The sequence below is a fragment of the Coloeus monedula genome (genome assembly GCF_965178545.1).
Source record: "Coloeus monedula genome assembly, chromosome: 2".
Classification (NCBI taxonomy): Eukaryota; Metazoa; Chordata; class Aves; order Passeriformes; family Corvidae; genus Coloeus; species Coloeus monedula.
In genome coordinates, this window is record NC_138782.1 from 24,461,848 (window position 1) to 24,484,014 (window position 22,167).

Consider the following 22,167-nt stretch of genomic DNA (forward strand, 5'->3'; position numbering starts at 1 on the left):
CTGTTTTAACAAATGCTGGATCTTTTTCTTTCACCTCAAAAAAGTCCTTGTTAAATGTCTTGCCTACTTGAGCTTATCTTTGCTTTTAGTCTGCTGTGCTTGCTTTTTTTTTTTTTTTTTGAAAAAGCTAAAGTTTCACCACCTCCTGTGTAGCTAGCTTTTAATACAAGTCCAATCAGCTGCAGATTTCTACCAGTCACCGCTGTCTTTTCTGCTAGTCACTGCTCCTTACACTGTGCTTTTAATTTGTGTTAAGGCTGGATATCACATATCCTCCTGTGCCAGCCTGGTTTTGTGGCAAGCTCAGTGAGGTGGAACTCTTCGGTTGTAAGGATGTAACATGTACATGTAACAAGTACATGAGGCTGCTTTTTATGGTTGGTCACACCTGCAGCTGGTGGCTGCAGAAGACTCTCTGTGTACTTTTGAGCTCGTGGTAGTTGGTTTGGCTTCATTGTCCAAAATAATTATTTTGAATATCACACTGTGCTGGAAAAAACAGCACAATGTGTACAATCAGATTTGTTCCAGACATCCTGGACTGTGCTTGCCTGAAGCGAGGACTGTGACTGGTTGTGTGGCTGTGCTTGTTACTACACCTCAGATAGACCCATAGGATTTTTTTAATGCCAGTGGTTCTCAAAAATGTACTGACACGTAAAAAATTTTCTGTGAAAGTACAGAAGAATAGCATGGAGGATGAGAGGAGAAGAGAGATGTGTGGTTTAGTTGAGTGGATTGGTAAATGAGAGAGAACTTAGTGATACATGGCAAATGGGAAGGTGGGGTGTTTAAAACAAAAGAAGTCCAGTTGGTCTCTTAAAGCTGGAAATTTAAGTCAGAATTTAACCCTTCAGTGCTACTGGTGTGTAACAGAGTGGAAAAAAGTTTAGTTTTCAGAGAGCAGATGTCTCACTGCTTTGTCCGAATTTGTCTCTTCCTAGGAGCCTTTTGTCAGTTTGTGTTTATGGTGTCCTTACCAACACATGTTTTCAGAGCATGCCTGCTGTCTTGGAAAGATGTTATCTGGAGGCAGGCTATGTAGTTTCCAGAAAAATCATTGCACTCAATGCCTGCTTTTCTGGGAAGTGTCATGGCCATGGTGCTTGTGCTGATCAGCTCTGCTCACACCACACAGGAAAGGCCCTGACACACACAGCCCTCCCTCTTGGCACCAGAAACAGCTGTGTGGCTTGCCCAGCTGGAAAGATGATGAACCTCCTCTTCACTAAGAAGCAACAGTGTTCTCTCCAACATAAATATGATATTAATGGTCAGAAGAGTCCTGTGTTTTTAACTATTTCCAGTTGAAAGGTTTGTCAGTTCCTGTTGTTTCTTAAATTGGGCTGGACCCTTGTGTAGTATAAACCAGTGCAGCTTCTTTCTTCTACTAGAATATTTCCCACTTTATCATTATATACATATACATATATATTTTATAGAGAACTTTGGGTCAGTGGACTGCAATTTTAAATGATTCACATGAATTAAACCAGTTACTGCTATACATGGAAGCTGTATCAAATGAACAGAAAAGGACAGGGTGTTGTGTAAGAATGGGAGACCTTAGAAATGGAAGATAATTTAATCCCATGAATCCCATAAAAGCTTTTGTTCTCAGCTAAATGATTTGGAGAGTCAAATTACTGGATATGTTTCTGCAGAGGAACGGTGTGAAACAACTGTGACAGGGCATGGGGTGCCAGCTGACCCATATGTGGTGGTACTGTTTCTTTACTGTTTAAATAGGAGAACTAATAGAGGGTGCTGTAGGTAGTTGCTGAGTATTGAAAGACAGCAAAAGAAGAGTTGGAACAAGTACTAATAGAAGTATCTTATTCATGAGAGTATTTGTAGGATCTCATGGCGAGATCTTCTCGAGGAAGCAGTAAGAACTCTGGAGCTGAAATTTTATGAATTGACAAGAGGCAAATAAATTTTTGCTGGAACACAATTCCCTTGGTTTTAGATAGCTGTTAACAGCCTGCATGACCGTACAGGCCCCAGTCTTGTTCAGGGTCCTCAGACTGATTGTCTCACAACTGGAACTGCACCCCATCTCCCAAAGCTGGGAGAAAGGCAAGCTCTGGGATTCATTGCTAAGTGGAGCGAGGGAGTCCTGTGTCCTCAGGGATCTCAGCTCTCTTTTGTTGGACAAGATTGTGGGTGGGTCATGAAGTAACTTGGAAATGTCAGGCTTCTTTTTTTTTTTTTTTTTTTTTCTTCCCCTTTTCTTTTCTTTTCTGTTCCCTTCCTTCCAGCTGCAGGAATTTGGGCTCTTGTTGCCCAGACAAGGGAGCAGCTCTGGAACTGCATGCAAGCTGGATGAGTCCTAAGAGCCCTGGGTGGCCACCCAGGCTTAGACAGTCTGGGATATTTGTGTTTTGATGCTCCTTTGATGGTTTTATTGTTTTGTTTTAATTATTAGACTTTTTTAATATTAGTGGCTACTGCAGCATAAAACACATGTTAGGCTTGTACCTGCCTCACTGTAAACACCCTGATACTTAATTAGCTTTCATGTTGTATTTAGAGGACAGCAACAACAAATAATGTGCAGTATTTGCCTGGGTCTTCTTGTGTTCATATTATTGCAGCATATATGTTGTTTTGCTTTTCAGTAATATTTTTGAGTTGGTTCTTTTTGGATGTGTATTTTAGTGGATGTTTAAAGTAAGAACTCCTTCAAGGCAGACCTAAGATTCAACATTAATTCCCTGTTTATAAAATATTTGCTGAGGAGGGCAAACATTTCTCCCAGCTGACTTTCTTCAGTGAATGGGGAGCTTGTTCTCTGTGTGTTGGTTATTGAAAGCTGAGCTCTTTGTGCCAGATATTTTAAGAAACTGTTGACGCTTAGATCTAATCTATTACATTATACTGTGCTTTTAGACCAGAAAGTGAATGTGTTTTCATGTATGTGGTTGGGCAGTACATATGTAGCAACTCTAAAAAATAGTGTTGCATAACTATAAATACAGTGTAGGATACTTTCAGCCTTCATTCTTGCTTTACTGTGTTTTGAAGGCAGTGGCTGTGATGGTTAGAAATGTTGCAACAGGAATGCCTTGGCATTAGGCAGATTCACATTTATATCTGATCATAAGGAAATAACACTAATTTTATGTTCTGCGGCTTAGTCACGTGTTCTAACATTGCTTTCCTGATGGGAGCTATTTCTACATTCAGTTTTAGAAGAACACATACTTTTGGAGTAACCTAGGCTTTTTTTATTGGGCCCTTTTAAAGGGAAGTAAAGATTACATTCTTTGGTTCTGTTCTTCTCAACTAGTAATGATAGACACAAGGTGAGGGGGCTTCCTCTCTGGTCTTAGGTAGTCCAGGTTGAATCCTTCCATGCCAGTTATGATAGTGGAGGCATTTGCACTTGGGAAAAAGTACTTTGGATCTCCTTTTCTTGTCCACCTGGGCACGTGTGCTGTTGGAGACACTGGCTGAACCTTGATGTTGGATAAGCAACGTGGATGGCTTTTACCATGGTTGACAACCATGAATGATTCAGATTTTTAAGAAGAATTCTGCAGCTGGGTACAATATAGCCATGTTATTGTCTATGTTTGAGACTTTTATTATGTTAGGCTTTTCCCTAAACTTTGCAGCTCTTGAAATGAGGTAATGATAGCAATTTCAGTCTGGAATTTTTTTATGTTTAAAACACAACTCAAACTGGATTGGTAATGAACAAGTAAAGAAAGGCATGAAAGGTATGACTCCAAATACTCTATAGCTCTCAAAAACCAGAAGGAAAAGGAACACCTAGCTTTACCAAAGGAGTATCATTCTTCAATAATAGTATGGCTTTGAGGGGGATTGGTATGTGGCCTATGAAACTTCAGAGATGACAGTACAGTACTTGTGCATCCATTTCAAAAGTGCATCAGGAGCCAGATAGAAAATGTGGATATGTGCAACAGGACAGAAGAGGATTCACTGAATCACAGAATCATTCACGTTGGAAGGGGCCCATAACAATCACTGAGCCCAACTCCCTGCTTCTGGCTGGACTACCTAAAAATAAATCATGATTTAAAGCATCATTCAGACCGTCAGACTGGTACTGTAGTCACTTTCCTTGAGAGCCTGTTCTAGTCTATGGGTGAAGAACCATTTCCTCATGTCCAATCTGAACTTGGAATCACAGAAGAATGATGGAATAATTTGCATTGGAAGTGACTTTTAGAAGTCATCTAGTCCAACCTCCCTGCAATGAGCATCTAGGTCAGGATGCCCAGAGCTCCATTCCATCTGATCTTGAATGTTTCTAGGGATGGGACATTCACCATCTCTCTGGGCAACCTGTTCCACCACTCTCACTTCACCACTCTCACTGTAAATAATTTCTTCATTATGTCTAGACTAAATCTACCCTCTTTTAGTTTAAAAACATTGCCCCTTGTCTTATCACAACAGGCCCTGCTTCATCCCTGTCTCACAATCCCAGTGTAAGTACTTCCCCTAAGGCAGCTTCATTCTGTTTCCTCATGTCCTGTTCCTGGTCACCAGAGGAAGTGACTGGGTATGATAGGACACGGCTGCAAACCACTGTCTTAAAAATGTGTCTTGGTTACATAGACTGTCAGGATTGAACCTTAATTCCAGAACGAAGAGCTGAGGGTCCATGAGACTGAACCTAGTACTTGAGACATTTTATAATCCTTAAAGAGAAGGAAATATATTAAGCATTTTGAAACTTGCTTTGAAGGTCTAACCAGCTTCTGTTGCAGGAGAAAAAGTTCTTCTGCCTTCCTGCAAGGAAACAAAAACAATTTGAGCGGCCTATATATTTATTTTGTGATATCTGACAGTTGAAATAGTGCTGAGGCTAGTAATCTGGTCTTTTGCTTTCATAAGTGAGGAGCTTGCTTTGTGTATGGAGCTGTGTTTGGATGAGTCACACCTGCTGCTTTTTGTTTCTCTGCCTCTGAGGAAGCTGTCCTCACTGCTGCTTGGTGATAAGCACTTGTGTTAGGTGGATCACTGTGATAACCTCGAGTTATCTTCTGTTTAAATCCTGCTCTTCCTGCTGCGTGGCTTTCTCCTGTTAGATTTCCTAGTGCCACACACACACACGGTTGCATGTCTCTAGCTGTACTGCTAGCAGTATCCATTCCGTGTGTGTGTATTTAATGGAAAATCTAGTTAAAGTCTGCTTGCATGATCTGAATGTGTCCCTTTTGCTTGTTCTGTGTTAGTAGCTGGTTAAACAGCGCTGAAAAATATTTTAAATCTTGCTGTAATTGACAGTAGAACCTCATGAAAACTGCGACTTAACCTACTTTTTGGAATGAAGTGGAAAATGATGTCCTGCTTTCTTTGAACTGCAGTGTCTTGAGGCGGGAGGATGAGTGTAGGGATAGTTACCTGTGGAGGGCTGGGAGCTCTTGGCACAAGAGCCCTCTGCACTCTCTTGGGGGAGAGAGGCCTGAGGGCAAAAAGACTATCCCAGAGATAAGTAACCTGCCTCAAGGCCATGGTGAGAAAGTGAACCACCCCCAGCATGCCTTGTTTCTATATGGCAATAGCCTGTACCCAGTTGGCTAGTTGGTTTCTACCCCACCCCCTGCCTTTCCCATAAAAAGCCCCCTGTTTCTGCCCCTGATGAGGGAGCTTTGTCCCTGGCCTCCCCTTCACAGGGGCTGCTGGACAATGAAAGCCACCTCTGTGGAACTGCCATACAAGGCTCCTGTCTCTCTGTCCCCAGGTTCGCCTTGGGTGATTTCACAAAGATCTGAATCACAAGAGCTGGAATCGCTTGTAGCTGAGAAGTTGCTACACTTGCTGAAATCCCCTGCTGCCCAGGGAGGTCTGCCATCACTCCTGGAAGAGTTGTTCTTTGCAGGACACTCTCTCTAGGAAGATCGTGGCACACCGGTGCTGACCAGCATCGGATCTCCTGGGATAGTTCCCTTCTGCTTGCACAGATGGAGGTTGTGTCAAAAGTTGTATTTGACAACATAGCCTTGCTAGATCTACTTCCACTTGTAAACTCTACAAGAAACCTTCACCTAGGTATATACTCTCAAGAACTGTGTCAGGCCTAAGACAGGATGCAGAGATACAAAATGACAAACAGCAGATTTTGTGTCATTATAGTTTTATTTCTAAATAGAAATAATATTCTCTAGACTGGAAATTCAAGTCTAATGTTTCCTGACTGATGGGAGCATGCTGCCATCACCATGATGGACAGGGGGTTTACATCCACAAATTGGGGAGGTTTCTATAAACTTAATGAAAAAGCCCCTGCTGGTGGAATGACTCTCAATAGAATCAGTTATGAAAGATTTTGTTCCCTGAAAGTTCTTAGTGTATTGTTGTGTCTTTAAACCAGACAGATGCAACTAAAAGCAAATAATAGAGAGATTTACAAAAAAAGATGTTAGCATCAATGTTTTAGTTTAAAGGAGAAAGGATAAGAAAAGTGGAAAAAGGGACAACACTTGTCATCCCTAGCTGCTTGAGTCACAGAAGTGCCCATCAGTGGTTTTGCATCGCCTTAAATGAAGGTGAAAAGGATAATTCCTCCTCTAGTTTAGGAACTGAGCCACTCACTGCCTTTGCCATTCAGACTATTGCAAGCTGCTTGGCGGCTTCTTTTTTCCCTCCAGGTGTAGCAGCAATGTGTGTCACTGCAGAAGGAGGTTTCCCGCTCATTAAGGAGCACTGTGCACGGGGTGGATATTCTGCTGCACCTCACACACTGGCACATGCTTTGGACTTGTCTCCCAGGGTGGTTTAAGGCACTGGTTTGGACAGATGTCTGCATTACCTAGGCTGGGGCTGGTATTCTTCTGTTTGTCTTCCCATATAATGCAGTAACAGGGACTTAGTTTCTCCTCAGGGAAGTGCAGACTGCTAGGGGATGTACTGCATAAACTCTTTGTGACACGCCAATCCTGCCTCAGTCATGTTGCTGCTCCTGAGGGAGCCTTAAAGAGTGAAGGTTGCTCCAGACTTCCTGTGTAATCAGTGAGAAGAAATGGGCATTTCCACTGTGTGATTCAGGATTCCTCTGTTGTGCATCACTTTCTGCAGGTGATTCATTCTCTCTTTCCTACTGTGTGTTTTGAAAAGGGAGCAGTGGATCATTGGTCTTCTATTTAGAAGTCCCAGATAGGTGTCTGAAATTTTTCTACAGCATCAGGAAGAGGGTCAAGCCACTAACAGCAGCAGCATATGAGCAAACAGATCTGTGAGTTTTGATTGGGATTTCTATCTGCTTTTTAAATTAAGACAGTGGAGATCTTGGTTACGATAGCACTGCCAGTCTTCAATTAAATTAATTCAATGTCAAAGTTTCTACTGCAGGCTGGAGCAAACTTTTTCCCTTCTCTTATAGCTGAGACAAACCATGAAAACTTAGTTCTAAACTTACCTTTTTCAGTGATGTGAATATCTGTATTTTTTTTTTTTTGCCTTGCTGGCAGGGTGTAGCAGTAAAGGAGCTGCAGTTGGATGTCAGTACAACCCTGAAGTCTCCAAATGTGTTTAAAAGAGGCATTTGTGTGGAGGCCCTTATGCAGCTGAGAATCTCAACAAGAATTTGGCAGAAATCTCAGTGTCGGAAGATGGCAGATTCCTGTGCAGTGAGATGTTTACTGGGCCACTGTTTTATCTTTGGCAGCTGCTTTTGCACTTGATATCTTCAGCTGTTTTTGAAGCTTTTACAAAGAATAATTATTCATTTCATGAAATGGATCTGTTTTACCCACCCAACAGGGCACTGATTCACAAATTTCCCTGGCAACATCCCGTTGTTATCAGAGCTGTGTTCGCTTTTGCAGGGTCGCATTCACTGGGATGTTACAACTTCCTGGGCTGTGGTTTTGTTGCATGATTTACTGAGGTGTGGGGTGACTGTTTTCAATTATTCCTTTGGAAACACTAGGGTCACTGGGGTCTCTGGGAGATGGAAGCAACCTGAGTTTTCCTTTTCAGCTGGCAGTGCTGCTAATGTAGATGTTCCAACAACCTTTTCACAGGAATATAAGGTGTTGTACCGACGACCTATAGATAGGCAGCAACTTCATTGTGTCACATTTCAAGCCGTGTTTTCTTCTTGCCAGGACAGATTACTGTAAAAGGCAGTAGCCAATGGACTGGATTTTAACTCCCCACCAGGTAAAATTCCACTAAATCCATAGTGCTTTCTCAGACTTTGATTATGTGAGGTTGGGATACTACTTAAAGGTTTCACTGATAGGGTTTTGGAAATGAGCTCTATAAATTCATGAACAAGGTTTCACTGCAGGCTCACCAGAGCTTTGCTTTGTTTTGTTAAGTTCAGGCTAAGCACACATTCTTCTGTAAGTTTGAATGTGTTCACTTGCTCTTTAAATAAAGTAACACCTGAATACACTTGCATGCTGCTCTGCACCCACAAAGCAATTATTTTGTGATGTGCTTCTGGATGCTTACATATGCATGCCGGTTGTTCACTGGTATATGTGCTCACTCAGTTCAGCTTTTGCATCAGTGCACAGCAGTACATTTAACCAGAAAAACATGGTGGACTTGAGTCGTTCCAGAGTTTAGAGCTGTATGGAAGGAGACCATTTAAAATACATATTGAAAAATGAAACAGGATTTATGGGGGATATACATTATATTTTATTGTTTCGACTGACACAATGAGGAGAAGAGAATGGGGCCATGAGAACTCTTCGTGTTTGTTTTGGGTCCAGAGAATAGTTACTTACGCCTGTACTCAAGCCCCATTAAAAAAAAAAGGTTATCTATTTATTTTTAGTACTGCATAGTATGAGCTGGAGTATACATTTGTTCTGGTTAACTCACCACATTTTTTTAGCATGATATTCTAACCTGCTTGGCCATTAACCTGGCTGGCTACCAGGAGAATTTTCAAACCATTGACTCATATTGCTTCCATATGTAGCTTAAACCACCTTTTCCCACAGTAGATACAGCTTGAAGGTTAGCTGCCTTGTTTTTTAGGGCAGGGAGCAGCATATTTTGAACTGAGTCAACACATATGAATAAAGGAAGTAAATACAAGATATTTTTAACTTTTTGGGGTCTAATCTCATTTTTGCCAAAATCTAGTTCCAAATCAGGAAAGACCAACAGGGGTTTTTGTGCTCCTCTCCCCCAGGAGGTTAAGCAGTCTTCAGCATACATAGCTTATCTTTTGATTATTGCATCTTTGTGAGGATGAATCTTCACAGCTGCCATTTCAGGGGTTTTTTTGGTTTATGCTGTTTGAAGATCTTGGGGCATGAGTTGCTCTGTGTGTGTGGGACCTGCTGTTCTGAGGATGTGACTAACCAAGAGGGAAATGACACACAGGCTGCATGCCATGGCACCTTAGTGAGCACCTGTATGGAGGTGGGGCCTGTATGTGGCTGGAGCTCCTGTTCTTAGTTGGAGCCCATGTTTTGTGTCAAGCACCAAAGGACAGGTGCTGGCTAGGAGAATTGGTTTATTATCCATTAAATATGAATTATTTAAGAAATAAATAATTATTTGTTATCAGAGCAGTAGCTGCCTCTGGGACACACGGCTCAGGGCAAGAAGGAGGAGCCCTGGAACCCTCTATGGGAATGGGGAAGACCATGTTTGGCTGAAGGTGAAGGTGGAGGCAGCAGCTGTGGGAGACATTGTGGGTTTGCACTCAAAAAAACCCCAACCATGTTGTGAAAAGCAGTATGTGGCATTGCTGCAATTCACCTACCTGACCCAGTTCTACCTTTTTTTCTTTCCTTTTGCGATCAAAAATGAAAGTGAAGCTAAAAAGAAAAAATAGTCTCCTGAGCTGTTACCTTTGGATCTCTGTAGCCAAATGTAAGCGTTCTGCTCAGTTCAGGAGATATGAGCGCATAGCTGAGCATGTTTTCAAGCCTAGCTGAAGTCAGTAGGACTGTCATGTTGAACAATAACACTTTCAGCATGTGTTTAAAACCCAAACCAAATGGATACATGGCTTTTTTCAAAGACAGAATCACAGAATCACCAGGTTGGAAGAGACCTCTAAGATCATCGAGTCCAACCCATGACCTAACACTAAACCATGGCACCATGTGCCACATCCAATCTTTTTTTAAACACATCCAGGGATGGTGATTCCACCACCTCCCTGAGCAGACAATTCCAGTACTTTACCACTCTTCCCATGAAAAACTTTTTCCTGACTCCAGCCTAAATTTCCCTTGGAGCACCTTAAGACTGTGTCCTCTCGTTCTGTCAGTTGCTGCCTGGAGAAAGAGACCAACCCCCACCTGACTACAACCACCTTTCAGGAAGTTGTAGAGAGTGATAAGATGTGTGGATAACAAACTCTTTGCTCCCAAATTTTTTATTCTAGTGTTTGTATAATATTTATGCTTGCATTGAATGGGGTTTATTTTCAGTTAAAAATGCTAAAATACAGATTTGTTTGCATTAGGTGATTTTGTTTTGCTTTACTTTTGCAATCCCACTCCACCCTTTATAAAGATAAATTCTATGGTGGTGTCAATGGGGTTTTCTGGTGCACAACTTGCAGAGACCAAATGTAGCCTTTTCTAAGTGAAAATGCTCAAAAGACAAGAGGCGAATGGCTTCCCCTGTTTTTTTTTTTACTCTAAAAGGCATGTTGGAGTTTTGTGCTGTATAATTCTTCAGGTATTTGGATTAACTCTGATAAAATTATAGGTGGTTGTAAGGGAGTTTATTGTGCTTATAAATTGTAGTGGGGCTCCCTGTAATTTGTTATAATTAATTCAATAGTTCAAGAGCAGAAAATCAAGATCAGGTTGTGGCATGCCTTCCTTTCTTGCTAAAGCATGCCATTACTGGCCTTTTTATTTAAAGTTTCACTTTGTGCTTGTGGGTTTATTTGAACTTGGAGTATGCAAAATGCATAATACACTCTGAACAAAAAAGTACAAGTACAGAGGACGGACCTGTTGCGGTTGGGGGGGGGTTTCTGTTTAAATGTAGAGAAATTGGTAAATACTGAGAAGCTGCATCTGGTGGCTAAGCCTCTCATGGAAGGAGGGCATGTTTTGGAAGGCTTGTGTCACGTCTGCGGGCTGCAACAAGGCCTGGGTGCATGTCTGTGCTTGTGGCCCATCAGAAGTGGCAGGAAAAAAAAACCACTGGCAGAACACTTCTTTCCAATGCAAGCTCCCTCTTTTGCTGCCAGTGAGAATGTTCAGTGTGACACTGTTGTCTCCTGTCACTGCTGAGGGCTTCACTGGCCATCTCTTTAACTCTTGGCACCAAAGAGCCACAGCACTTTGGTACCAGGCTACACTGGAAGCATATACTGCTTCTATGGGAGAGGTTATAGAGCCTGTGTTATCCTCCTAAACAGTCAATATCCATTTGTAATACAAATATACTTTTCTTTAAGTGCTCAATTTTTCTGCAGAAATTTGGTGTTGTTGACTGATTCATGCCAGAATAAACACCTTATTGCTCTTAAAATACTTCGCATTTACTTTTGAAATTGTGTGCCAGCTGTGTAGAGAACTGGAGGGAGTGGAGATCTGGAATTTTAATTGTCTTTTGGGGAATGTGTGCAAACGAACAACCTTTCAGTAGTCAACTGTTGAAATGGAGATGGTAAACAACAACTAAGCAGTGCACAATTCTTATCAGGCTGTCTTTAGCTGTGCAAAGTTTCCTGTTCTAGTATCCTTAGCCAGGAGCTGAGTGTGGAGCTGGCCCATAACCTTTGGAAGGCATTGGCCTTTGGTAGGAGCCTCACTGTTCAGCTATGGCAGCTGGCCTTTAGCTACGTGCCTCGTTGCAGCGCACCAAGCAAGCCAGGCATCCAGGCTCTGTAGCTTGTCCCTATCTCACAATCTGCATATCAAAATGAATGGAAAGTGACCCTTGTGAAGTTAGTCTGTTGTAGTCAAATCTCCTCTTTTCCCCTCTGACTATAATCTGTTGCTTTTAAAGACAGAGATTGAGTGATCTGGAAGTACGTGATAGGAACTGTGTTTTGATCTGTTCTCCTTTTTTTTCAGTCAAATGTGTGAGTATGATGCTATCCCAGCATTGTTCTGTCTCATTAGGAAGGGGAATGACACAAATCTTTCCATGTATTTATTTCATTTTCAGTGTCAGTCATGTTTTCCATCCAGCTGCTGGAGGAAACCAGGATGTAGGCAGTTGGATGCTGCTTTTGAACAGCGTCATTTCTCAGTTACCTGAAGCTAACCTTGACCTACCCTCTAAGGCTGTCATGATCAAAGAGCTCTTACCCTGGAAGATGTTATGACTGTGTTTTTACTATTGGCATTGACAGTTTGAGCTTCTGAAGGAATTTCCTCCTGCATGTGTGACAAAGGCTCTTTCGTCTCCACTCTTTTTCTGGCAAGTCTGCTGATCTTCCTGAAGGTCTGTGGCAGGGTGTGGTAGACTCATTCTCAATAATACCCTTCCAAAAATATTACCCTTCTATTAGTGGAAACACTGCCATTGCTTTTTATATTCGAACACAAATCCCAGATAAATGGCTGTTGTCTAGAACTGTGAAACATCAGACTTTTGCTAGGAGAGAAGTTGATGAAATTCCAAAGGAGTGAACTAGAAATGTTCTGTTTATCAACCCCATCTAAGTTTTTAAAGTGGCAAAGACGAGGCATTAGCTCTGTGTTACTGACTATGACATCATGAATCTATATATCTCTCTTTTTTTTAAGTGTCTTTAGATTAAGATGTGCTGATTGAATCCTTGCCTCCAAAATGTGTTTCAGCATGCCCAGGCTCAGAAATCATAACACCATGTTTGCCAATATACTGATGTTGCATTTGAAAAGACCAGTCTTGTCTGCCTGTCTGCCTTTCTTAGCATATAAAATCCAGTCCAAGTTTGCAAGTCAGCTTTGTTACTGTATATTGAGTATATTGAGTGACCCACATGAAATAAGCAGCATCCAGTAAGTAGTACTCAGGATTGAAACTTGGGAACAAAACCTAGATCTCCCAAATCTGCCTTGGATTCCTGCCCAACTTTACCTGAGTAGCTTCACCAACCTCAGATATTCTATAAAATTAGGCTAATCATCGTTAATACATTAAAGCATGTTTTTTTCAGAAAAGCTACCAGCAAGAGTTAAGTAGTAATATGATTGTCTCAAATATGTAATAAATAAATAGAAATCACTTTTTGGTCATTATCAGTGAGTTTCTTTGGTTGCCCACTGAATTGCCAAGTCATTGACTCATCTACCTCAAAGGCTTAGAAAATCAGTCCTCAAAATAAAAAAATGGGTTTCTATTTCAAATGTAGCATATAGGTATCCATGGAATCCTGTTGCTAAATAGTATCAAAGCCAAAATCATGGCAGGTTTTAAGGTGTGAGGTGAACAATAGACACATCAATATCAAAGTTAGTGCTTAAAATAATTTTAGTAAATGATAAAAGGCCTCTGTTCTGGAGAAACTGCTTCCCCTGTGGGCACATTATTGCATAAGTGTACATTGCAGCGTCTCTCCTCAGAAATATATTACCATACTAAGATAATCTCAAACAAGCTGACTCGGACTGTTGTTGTGACTCAATGAGACTTTTATTGTGTTCCTAATTTTAGAAGATCATATTGTACTCTAATTGCAATTTTTTTTAAGTTGGAAAAGAGCTGAAGTTCTTGAGCTAAACCACTTGTGGACCAATCTGTTTCTCCTTTGAGTCTTAAAGGTTTCTTCTTTTAGAGATATGAAATGGTAAAGCAGTTCTCTTTTCCTCCAGACAAGAAGTTAAATTACATAGTTATGCAGTTATTCAATAGATAGGCTTGATGCCAAAATAGTACCTAATGAGTTATAAAAAAGTTAGTCATGCCAGTAATTGCATCATTAGAAACGATTGAAAAGTAGTTGTACCTATTGGGTAACTAATATATGTTTTGTAGTGCTTTGTTTGTTTTCAGGTACACTAAAAGTAAATATTTATTGGTATTGAAACTGGGATGTATTTATATTGGCTTGAAATTTCCAAATAAAACAAACTGATTAAAAATAAAAAGAAAAGCTTTTTAAATGTTTCCTGCTGCATTGGAGATAATGTGTATGTGACAAACCCTTCCTGATTTACAGAGAAGGCTAGTAAAACCAGGAAAAAATAACAAAAATCCAGACAGGTCACAATTCAAACAGTATTAAACATTATTAGCTCGATCATGTCACCTTTTTGTATAAAATATACATTTAGATTGTAAATCCCTGGGACAAAAATAATTTTTTTGTTCTCTTCCTGTGCATTTCCTAGCACAGTTTGATGCTGCTTGATTACTAAGGCTAGTAGATCTGATAATACTGAATAATTATTCAGGTAAGGAAATATTTGCCTTGCGGTTCTTTGTGGAAGTCACTAGTAAGAAAATCCTGAAGATGCAGTGCAATTACCCTGCAAACATAATGCGTATTCTTACTTTCGTAAACCATCCTTTACTTTCTCTGCAAAGATCTCACTTCTGGTGTTGGTCAGGCCAGGTTCTGTGTGGCTTGTGATACCTGAAACGTTGGTTGTTGAGGAGAATGGAAACCAGTGCAATTGAGTGATTTTCTGCATGTATCAAATAGCACCAGGGGTTTTACATCAGATAACAGTGGTGATGGAAGGGTGCAATGAATTCAGTGACACTGTACAAACACCCATGTTCTTTCTTGAAGTGACAGCAGAACAAAGGTGAGCCCTGGTCTTGGGGGAGGCCCATGCAGAATTGTTTGAGCAAATGGAGTTTCCCTGCATTTATGCTGCTGTAGCAGAGTCTGAATCTGTGTGTTGCAATTAAATTTTAAAACAGTACCCTTATCTCCTGCTTGCTAGTACCATTGGGTTTTGGTGGGGTTTTTTTCCTTTCATAGTATGGATTGCCAAAATACAGATGTTTATTCTGGAGTTGAGATGTTGTCTCATAGTCATCTAGTTGCAGCTTCTTTGCTCTATAAAAATGTGCTTTTTGATGCAATACATGCAAATATACTTTTAATGTTTTGTGTGTTGGCTAAATAGAGTTGTGGGAAATGATATCCTTTTAATGATGGCTTTGTTCAGACTTGTTGTCCACTCCCATTCCCCTTGGAATTAGCTACAGGCTGGCAAACTGCAGTAGCCTTTATTATATTGAATACACAATGGCTCTGCTAATAATGTTTAACCCAAACTGAGCAATGAAGGTGAGAGATTTCAGCTCCAGGCTGACTTGGCTATCGTGGTGTCTTTTCTGCCCTGCTCTCCTCCAGTATCCCAGAATGACTTTGTGATTAAAGCTTCATAAATCTTAATTTTGAATTTTTTGTCTTTTATTTTTGGGGGTGCAGATTGCAAACTTCTCTTTTGTTCACTTTCCATATGCTTTCCCAACTAAAACACCTAATAGAAGGCTTATGAAACGCATGTTTTTATCTGCTGTCCTGGAACAGCTTTCCTCAGTGAATCTATAGCTGAAACATTTTTAAAATGTTTGATTTCCCTCAAATTATAGATCTACTTTTGCAATCCAAGTGAACAAAGAGCAGTCTCAGTTAGCATAGTGGTATAATAACAGCATTTAATTTAATTTCGGATGGAGGAGCCTCAAATCCCTGACAGAATGTGGGCCAGTTGCTCCTCTCCGTTGGCTGGGCAGGGAGCCTGACCACAGTTTTGCAGCATGGCTGAGCCATGAATCTGTGGCTGGTGGAGTTATTAGAGCCTTCTAGTGGAGCTTCCTCCAGGGTATCCTGCTCCTTCTCTGCCTTGCCACTGGAATTAGCCACCCCAGTCCATGCCTGGGGAAAGATGTCCCGGTTCATGCTTTGTTTGGACACCATGAACAGAGATGTCAGGGGACTCTTCAGGTGGGTGTCACTTGTCATGGTCAGTACAGGGGTAAAGAGGAAGCACATACCAACCACAGGTTTCTGCCTCGGTCTTCTTCAGATTGTCTTGGCATTTCCACTGAAACAGGTGCCAGAGCCACAGTGGGTGGTTGCATTTCAGTGTGTTTGCCTGTGAAAAGTGACAACTTTCTCCGTGAGACTTTTTCCCTGACAGATACACTAGTTAATGTCAGAGCACCAATTATATACATCCCTTATACTCTTACTGCATGTCAATCTACAATATATAATAAATCCTAAACTCACTGGATGATCTTTAATATCCCTTCCAACCCAACCCATTCTGTGATTCCATAATGTTGTAGAATATTCCTATTAAGATTTTTAAATGTGACCTCTTCCTGACGATCAAGTGAAGCACCTGCAAATGGGCATTTTTCTCAGATTATGGGTGCTGTCTGCTGTCCTTCTGAGTGTGTAACTGTGTGTTTGAGTGTGTAACTGTGTGTTTGTGAGTGTGTGTGTATGTCTGAGTGTAACAGTGTGTGAGTGTGTAACTGTGTGTGTGTGTGTGCACACGTGTGTGCTCCTTGTTTGCCCTAACTTTTCTAACATCTGTCTAGGGTCTGACCTTTTTTTTTTTTCCTAATTTTGGAGGCTACTGGTCAAAGACAGTGTTGGGGGGAAATTGTGGAGACAGCTCTTGAGAATTCCACATTGTCCAAGGCAGACAATAAACAATGTTTCCTTCCTTGCTTGCACCATATTCCGATGGCAAGTCAAATGGCAACTCAAACCCCCCAGCAATGTTTCTTTTGAAAGTCTAGGTCATAATATTTGATACTACAGTAGCTGCATTGGCGCTGTATTTTGGTGATGCTTACCTGAGTAATTCTTTCTGTGATTTGTCTGCAGTTGTGTGGACGCTGGTTGAAATTATGGCTCCCCTACAGCTGGTCACATTCTTGACTTCTGTGCAGCTAGGATGTCACTCTAAGAATTTTACATTGGTTTGAGTTTCATGTAGCCTCTTAACTCTGTGTTTGTTTTAACAATAGCTTTATTTTTATGGCACATGTGGATTTTACTCTCCTTGTTAGACTAGAATATGTAACTTGTGTGTATGTGTAGCATGGACCCAAATAGCTGCTTTTGGGATTACAAGTCTTGAAGACCAAATGAATCAAACACTTGCTCACCTGCATCGTTGATAAGCAGCTTATGTCAAGCTTCTATGAAAGCATGCATGTCTTTGGAGTTGGGATTTGGTCACTGCAAAGGAGTAGAAAGAAGCTGATTTGTCTCTTGGACCGAGCAATTGTAAAACCTGGGGCTGAGGCACAGGGCTCAAGCTGGGGAGCCGTATGCTTTTTAGCCTGCCTCTCTCAATCAAATTTCAAAATCCCCTCAAGTTTTAATCTTCATTAGGCTGTGTGGAAGCCAAATCTGAGCATTTTAAATGCAATTATATTTTTCTTACTTCTCAACACAAACAGTAACATTTGCAAGCTTAGTTAAGGCACCGCGGTCCCTGTTCCATGGTTGATGTTGCAGTGGTTCTCCTTTCTGCTGGGACTGGGAAGGTGACACACTCTAGAACAAGGCCAGAACAGTTTCTTTGCCAAGAGGTTCAGAGGTAAGGTCAGATGTGGCGTGCTGGTTGTAGCTGAGCCCAGTTAGGAGTTTACTGCCCACAGACTTTGACTGCTGTTCACTGTCTGCCTTGCAGAGCTTGCAGTCTCTGGGACTTGCTGGCATGCTTGTGTACCACTTCTTTCTATCCCAGTTTATCTCAAGCAATTCTTTCTTAAATCTGTGCCATTTGAAGTGGATGCCCTCTGTTTCAGGGGGCTAGCAGGCATATGCAGCTCAAGGGTGCAGTAACCTCTGAACCTGTTTCAGCTGCAGCCAGGCTGATGTGTCTGCTCACAACCTGAAAAAGTGCATTTCTTGAGTTTTGAGGTTCCTAATTTGGGTCACCCAGGTGCACCTGGAGGCTGAGTGCACACATGGACCATGTTAGAAGCTGTGTTTGCTTGGTTTGTGTGTCTTAGTCATCCGTACATATGAAAAATGCCAGTTAATAAATAAACCTTTTATATGGGCCATAGTTTAAGTTAAATCAGCAGACCAAAGTGTATTGCTAAAATTCCATTTCTTCAGTCAAAATGGTGACACTGGAGCAAAAACAGTGGAAGCAATATGAACAGCCCCTTTTTGCATTGGGGATTACATGGTCTTCACTAACCTCTATAAAACTCATAAAAGAGGTAATCTTAGCAGATGTCCCTCTTCTATGTGGTCTAGGGAACACAAACTAGAACTTTTCATTTTCCCTGTCATCCATCTGGAAGCACTGCACAGGTAGGGATCATATGAATTTGCTGTGGTAATGTGGAGCTTCTGAAGCTGGGTACAGGCCTGCTGTTCAACAGCCTGGCCTCCTGCTTGGGGTGATTTTTTTCCTTCTTTTCCACAATCTTTGTTTTTTCCTGTGGGAAATGTGCCAGCTTATAGATATTATAATTTGTGCCTTTTTTTTTTTTGTTTGTAGATATCAGTATTACCTACAGGTGAAAAAGGATGTTCTTGATGGGCGGTTAATATCCTCATTCGAGCAGGGAATTCGACTGGCTGGTCTGGCAGTGCAAGGTAGGGTGACATGATCCCATGGCCTTTGTCCAGCAATGGCTCTTTCGGTTTGTCCTCTGTCGTGACTGAGCACTGAGGCCTTGTATGACTCCTGCTCACAGCAGCTGGGTTTCCAATTGATTCCAAAGTGCATGGGTGGACTGCCGTGGATGAAACGCTCACAGCCTCAGGCAGGGAACGAGGGACCACACCACAGTGCTCAACTTTCCTATTTCTAAAATTCATGCAAGTGAATCTCAGCAAAACTCCAGTTCTTCCAGCCCTGACCACGGAGTACTTTGCAGTAATGATTTGCTTCACGTTCTCTGGTTTGAAATGCAAATTACATCAAAGAGCATGGCAGCAGCTTTAATTTTGCCTTTAATTAAAATCTCATTTTGCTGTATAGTGCTATATGAAGTATGAAAGAACACATGACCGTAATTGTTATGTGAGTTATAAGTTAATAATAAACTACTTCTTACAACATGATTTTTATTCTGAGACTCCTAAGGACATCAATAAAAGTCGGATCACATAATGTATATGTGCAGGGGAAGAAGCCCTGTATTTGGATAATGTACGTTTCAGTCTATCCACAACTGACTGAGAACTTGAGGCAGAGTTTCAGCAATAGTGTTCTCTGCATGCTCTCTGATGAGTGGAACGGGGGAAGTGTATACATAAATAGCAAACATGAGGATCTGATTGTTGACAATTAAAGGTTCAATGCAGAGAAATGCTAATGTGGTCTTTTTTTAGAGCAGTAGAAATGCTGGTTTTGTATCTTCTATCTTCGTTAAAAATTGAAGGGAAAATGTCTTGTCAAATCTTGAAACGTTTGCCTAATAAAGGAAAATATATGTATAAGATTCCGTAATTAATCTTTTAATTTAGGTAAATGAAGATTTTCCAGTGTATAAGTTAGGTCTGAATAGATACTGAATATATTTATTTCACTGTGTTTTTGGAGCTTTTTCCTAATTTTGAGAGTGAGTCAATCCTACTATTCCTGAGGTTGTATGACTTCCTTTGTCCTTTGCATGCGATGCGACCAAAGGTATTCGAAATACTTATTTCTTTTAAACTTGTAGACTCTGTTTCATGCCCATTTTGATTTCCTTCTATTTATGCTAAAACATAACTCTGAGGTAGAAACAAAATGAAACTGCATTTTTGGCATCCTGCAATATGTGAAATCGTCTAGAAGCTTTGGAAGAATGTTAAGATAAAATGATTTATGGTGGGGATTTCCAGCTCCTGTAATGCGAGAATCTTGTAGATGGCGTTTGATCCTGTTCAATTAATATAAAATAAAAACCTCCTGGCAAGATACTCTTTTGATATAAGCTGTTGTGTATTTAACAGATAGATAAATATAGGCATTGTTTGGGGTTTTTAAATGTAGTTTAGCCTTTAGGAAGCATTTCCAAAACTCCATGGTCTCAAGGATATTTAGACAAGAATCCTCAGCCTGACATATGAGTGAATGTGAGCACAGAGATGAGTATCTTTTGGAGAGATGTAGAAGAAGCAGAAAAGTGAGTAGAAAGCTGTGGGCCAGGCTGTTAAACCAACACAGTGCCTTAGGCTGTTCCATTGGCTGCAGAAGGATAAACCTTCCCTCATGTTGGTTGTTGACAATTTTAAATAAAATTGGCTACTGGATTTTAACCTTTATAGCCTGTAAAATTAATCTTTTGTTCAACTGTGTAGAGTTGTAGCAGAGGTAGCTTAAATTTTCTTTATTTTTGCCTGGTCAGAGTTGGAGATGTTGGAGAAGCAAAAGTGTGCACGATTTTCAAAGAGACTGAGCAATCCCAGCATTTTTTTGATGGAGGTATGAGTTCAAGAAGGCTACAGAAAAACAAACTCTTGCTCTTCTGATGGTTAAGCACTGCAAATGATCATTATATTAGGGATCAAAAGAAAAATTATTTGTTGGCTGTTACTTGATCTCTGGTAATAACACTATTATTTTCAGACCTCCATGCTAAAAGCTAAAGTACAAGCAAAAATCTTTGTGCTAGGCTGTGGCTTCAAGAGAACTCGCCCACTTGAAATTAAGCATCTGTGCAAAGGTTGAGTGTGGTCTTAACATGTGTGGATAGTGCCAAAGTGAGTAATTGTGTTGTTTTTTTCCAGCGGATTTTGGAGACTATAATCAGTTCGAATCTCATGACTTCCTCCGAGAATATGTCTTGTTTCCTATGGTGAGTTCCTTATCCCTCTCTTTTGTGGTCTTTTGTGAATAATTTCTCCATGACTCAGAGATGGCTTTGTTGATAACAGAGTAAAAACACCAGCGCTGGACTAGTGGAAGCAAAATTTGCTCCCCAAAACTTGATTGCAGCTGAGTGATTCTATGCTATGGAATGTCAGCCCATTTTCAGTTCCTGTTGAGCCTCCACTAGGAATAGGTGTCAACAAAAGAAAGTTACGTCTTTGAATCAAAAAAGAATTTGCATCTATTTTAAAAGGCATATATTAGCACCACTGTGATGTTAGCAACATGGCATATCAAGGGGATACAAGGGCTGCTGCTGTAGTAAATGTTGTGTCATGGGACAAGCCATGCAGCCATTTCTGAAGAGAATGTGAATTTACATCAGCTGACTGTTGCACTGAAGTGAAGCCTGAATCAAGTCTTCTCCAAACGTTCTCCAGGGACTGTGCTCTAAATTTGGTTTACATTTGGAAACTAGGAAAGGAATTTAGATCTCTAATGATGTTGGAAATTTGGTGACAAATGCCAAGCATTTGCAGTCTGGGACATTGAGCTTCTCTGGGAGGATGAATAAGAGAAGAAGAAAACCAAAACAAATGACTGCTGAAGCTAAGGCTGGCTTTGTCTTAGATGAACAAGTCCATCAGCATGAATATTTAGTGTAAGCTTCATAAATATAAAAGATCATGGAATTATTTCTAACTGGAAAAAAATATTTGGAAGCAGGGTGTAGCTGCCTGGAAGTTAAGGCATCTGGTTTCCCTCTGCAATTAGTGGAGCGGTAGAGGGAGAATGATTCATCTCACTGTAATTTGAAGGCTTGAGAAGCATTTCATCCCACTTACCCATGCTCTTTTGCAGGAGTTGCAGTGGACAGTTTGTTCTTAAGTCCAAAAAGGTATTGTGTCATGACTGCAATTTTGAGCCACTAGGCAGTTCAAAACGACCTGAAAAAAATTGGAAGGAAGAAGGGAATGTACAGAAATCTGAATATGTTTTGCATGGAATATATGTGTAGAATGTGGCTTCAGTATTAACCTTTCACTAATAAACTTCTGTTATCCTCTCTAGTGGAGCAGAATTTCTTTGGTAAGCCATCTTATCTATTGATAAGTAATTGATGATCTCATGTGTGATTGATGGCTTATGAAGTCATGTATGATAGCCTAAATGGGAAAGAAGATGGCTGAAAATATATATGGAGAAAAGTGTTGTCAGGGTGTCACTTCGTAAATGAACTTCTGCAAAGTTCTTTCAATACAAAAAGAATGAATTGGAGTGGTTTGGGTGGGAAGGGACCTTAAGGATCATCTAGTTTCAACACACCTGCCATGGGGAGGGACACTTTCCACTAGACCAGGTTGCTCAGTGCTCCATCCAACCTGGCCTTGAACACTGCCAGGGATACACTGGTACTATTTTTTGTTCAGAAAAAAAATTAGGGGAGGTTTTAGGTCTCTAGATGAGCTTCCAGGTGGTTAATTTCTCTGCGGTTCAGCAATTTACTTTG

At 40.8% G+C, this 22,167-nt stretch overlaps 1 protein-coding gene across 2 annotated transcripts in view; it reads left to right on the forward strand.

Annotated features, from left to right (window-relative positions):
* PTPN14 (protein tyrosine phosphatase non-receptor type 14) overlaps positions 1-22,167 on the forward strand; it is a 111,994-nt gene that overhangs the window by 52,129 nt on the left and 37,698 nt on the right. The window contains exons 1-3 of one of the 2 annotated variants that reach the window (XM_082303345.1): positions 8,090-8,142; positions 18,354-18,451; positions 20,576-20,643. In XM_082303345.1, coding sequence (XP_082159471.1) covers positions 20,641-20,643 — 3 coding nt within the window. In that variant the 5' untranslated portion in view covers positions 8,090-8,142; positions 18,354-18,451; positions 20,576-20,640. Of the gene's footprint in view, positions 1-8,089; positions 8,143-18,353; positions 18,452-20,575; positions 20,644-22,167 lie in introns of those variants that run through there. The other variant, XM_082303344.1, reaches the window with a different exon arrangement.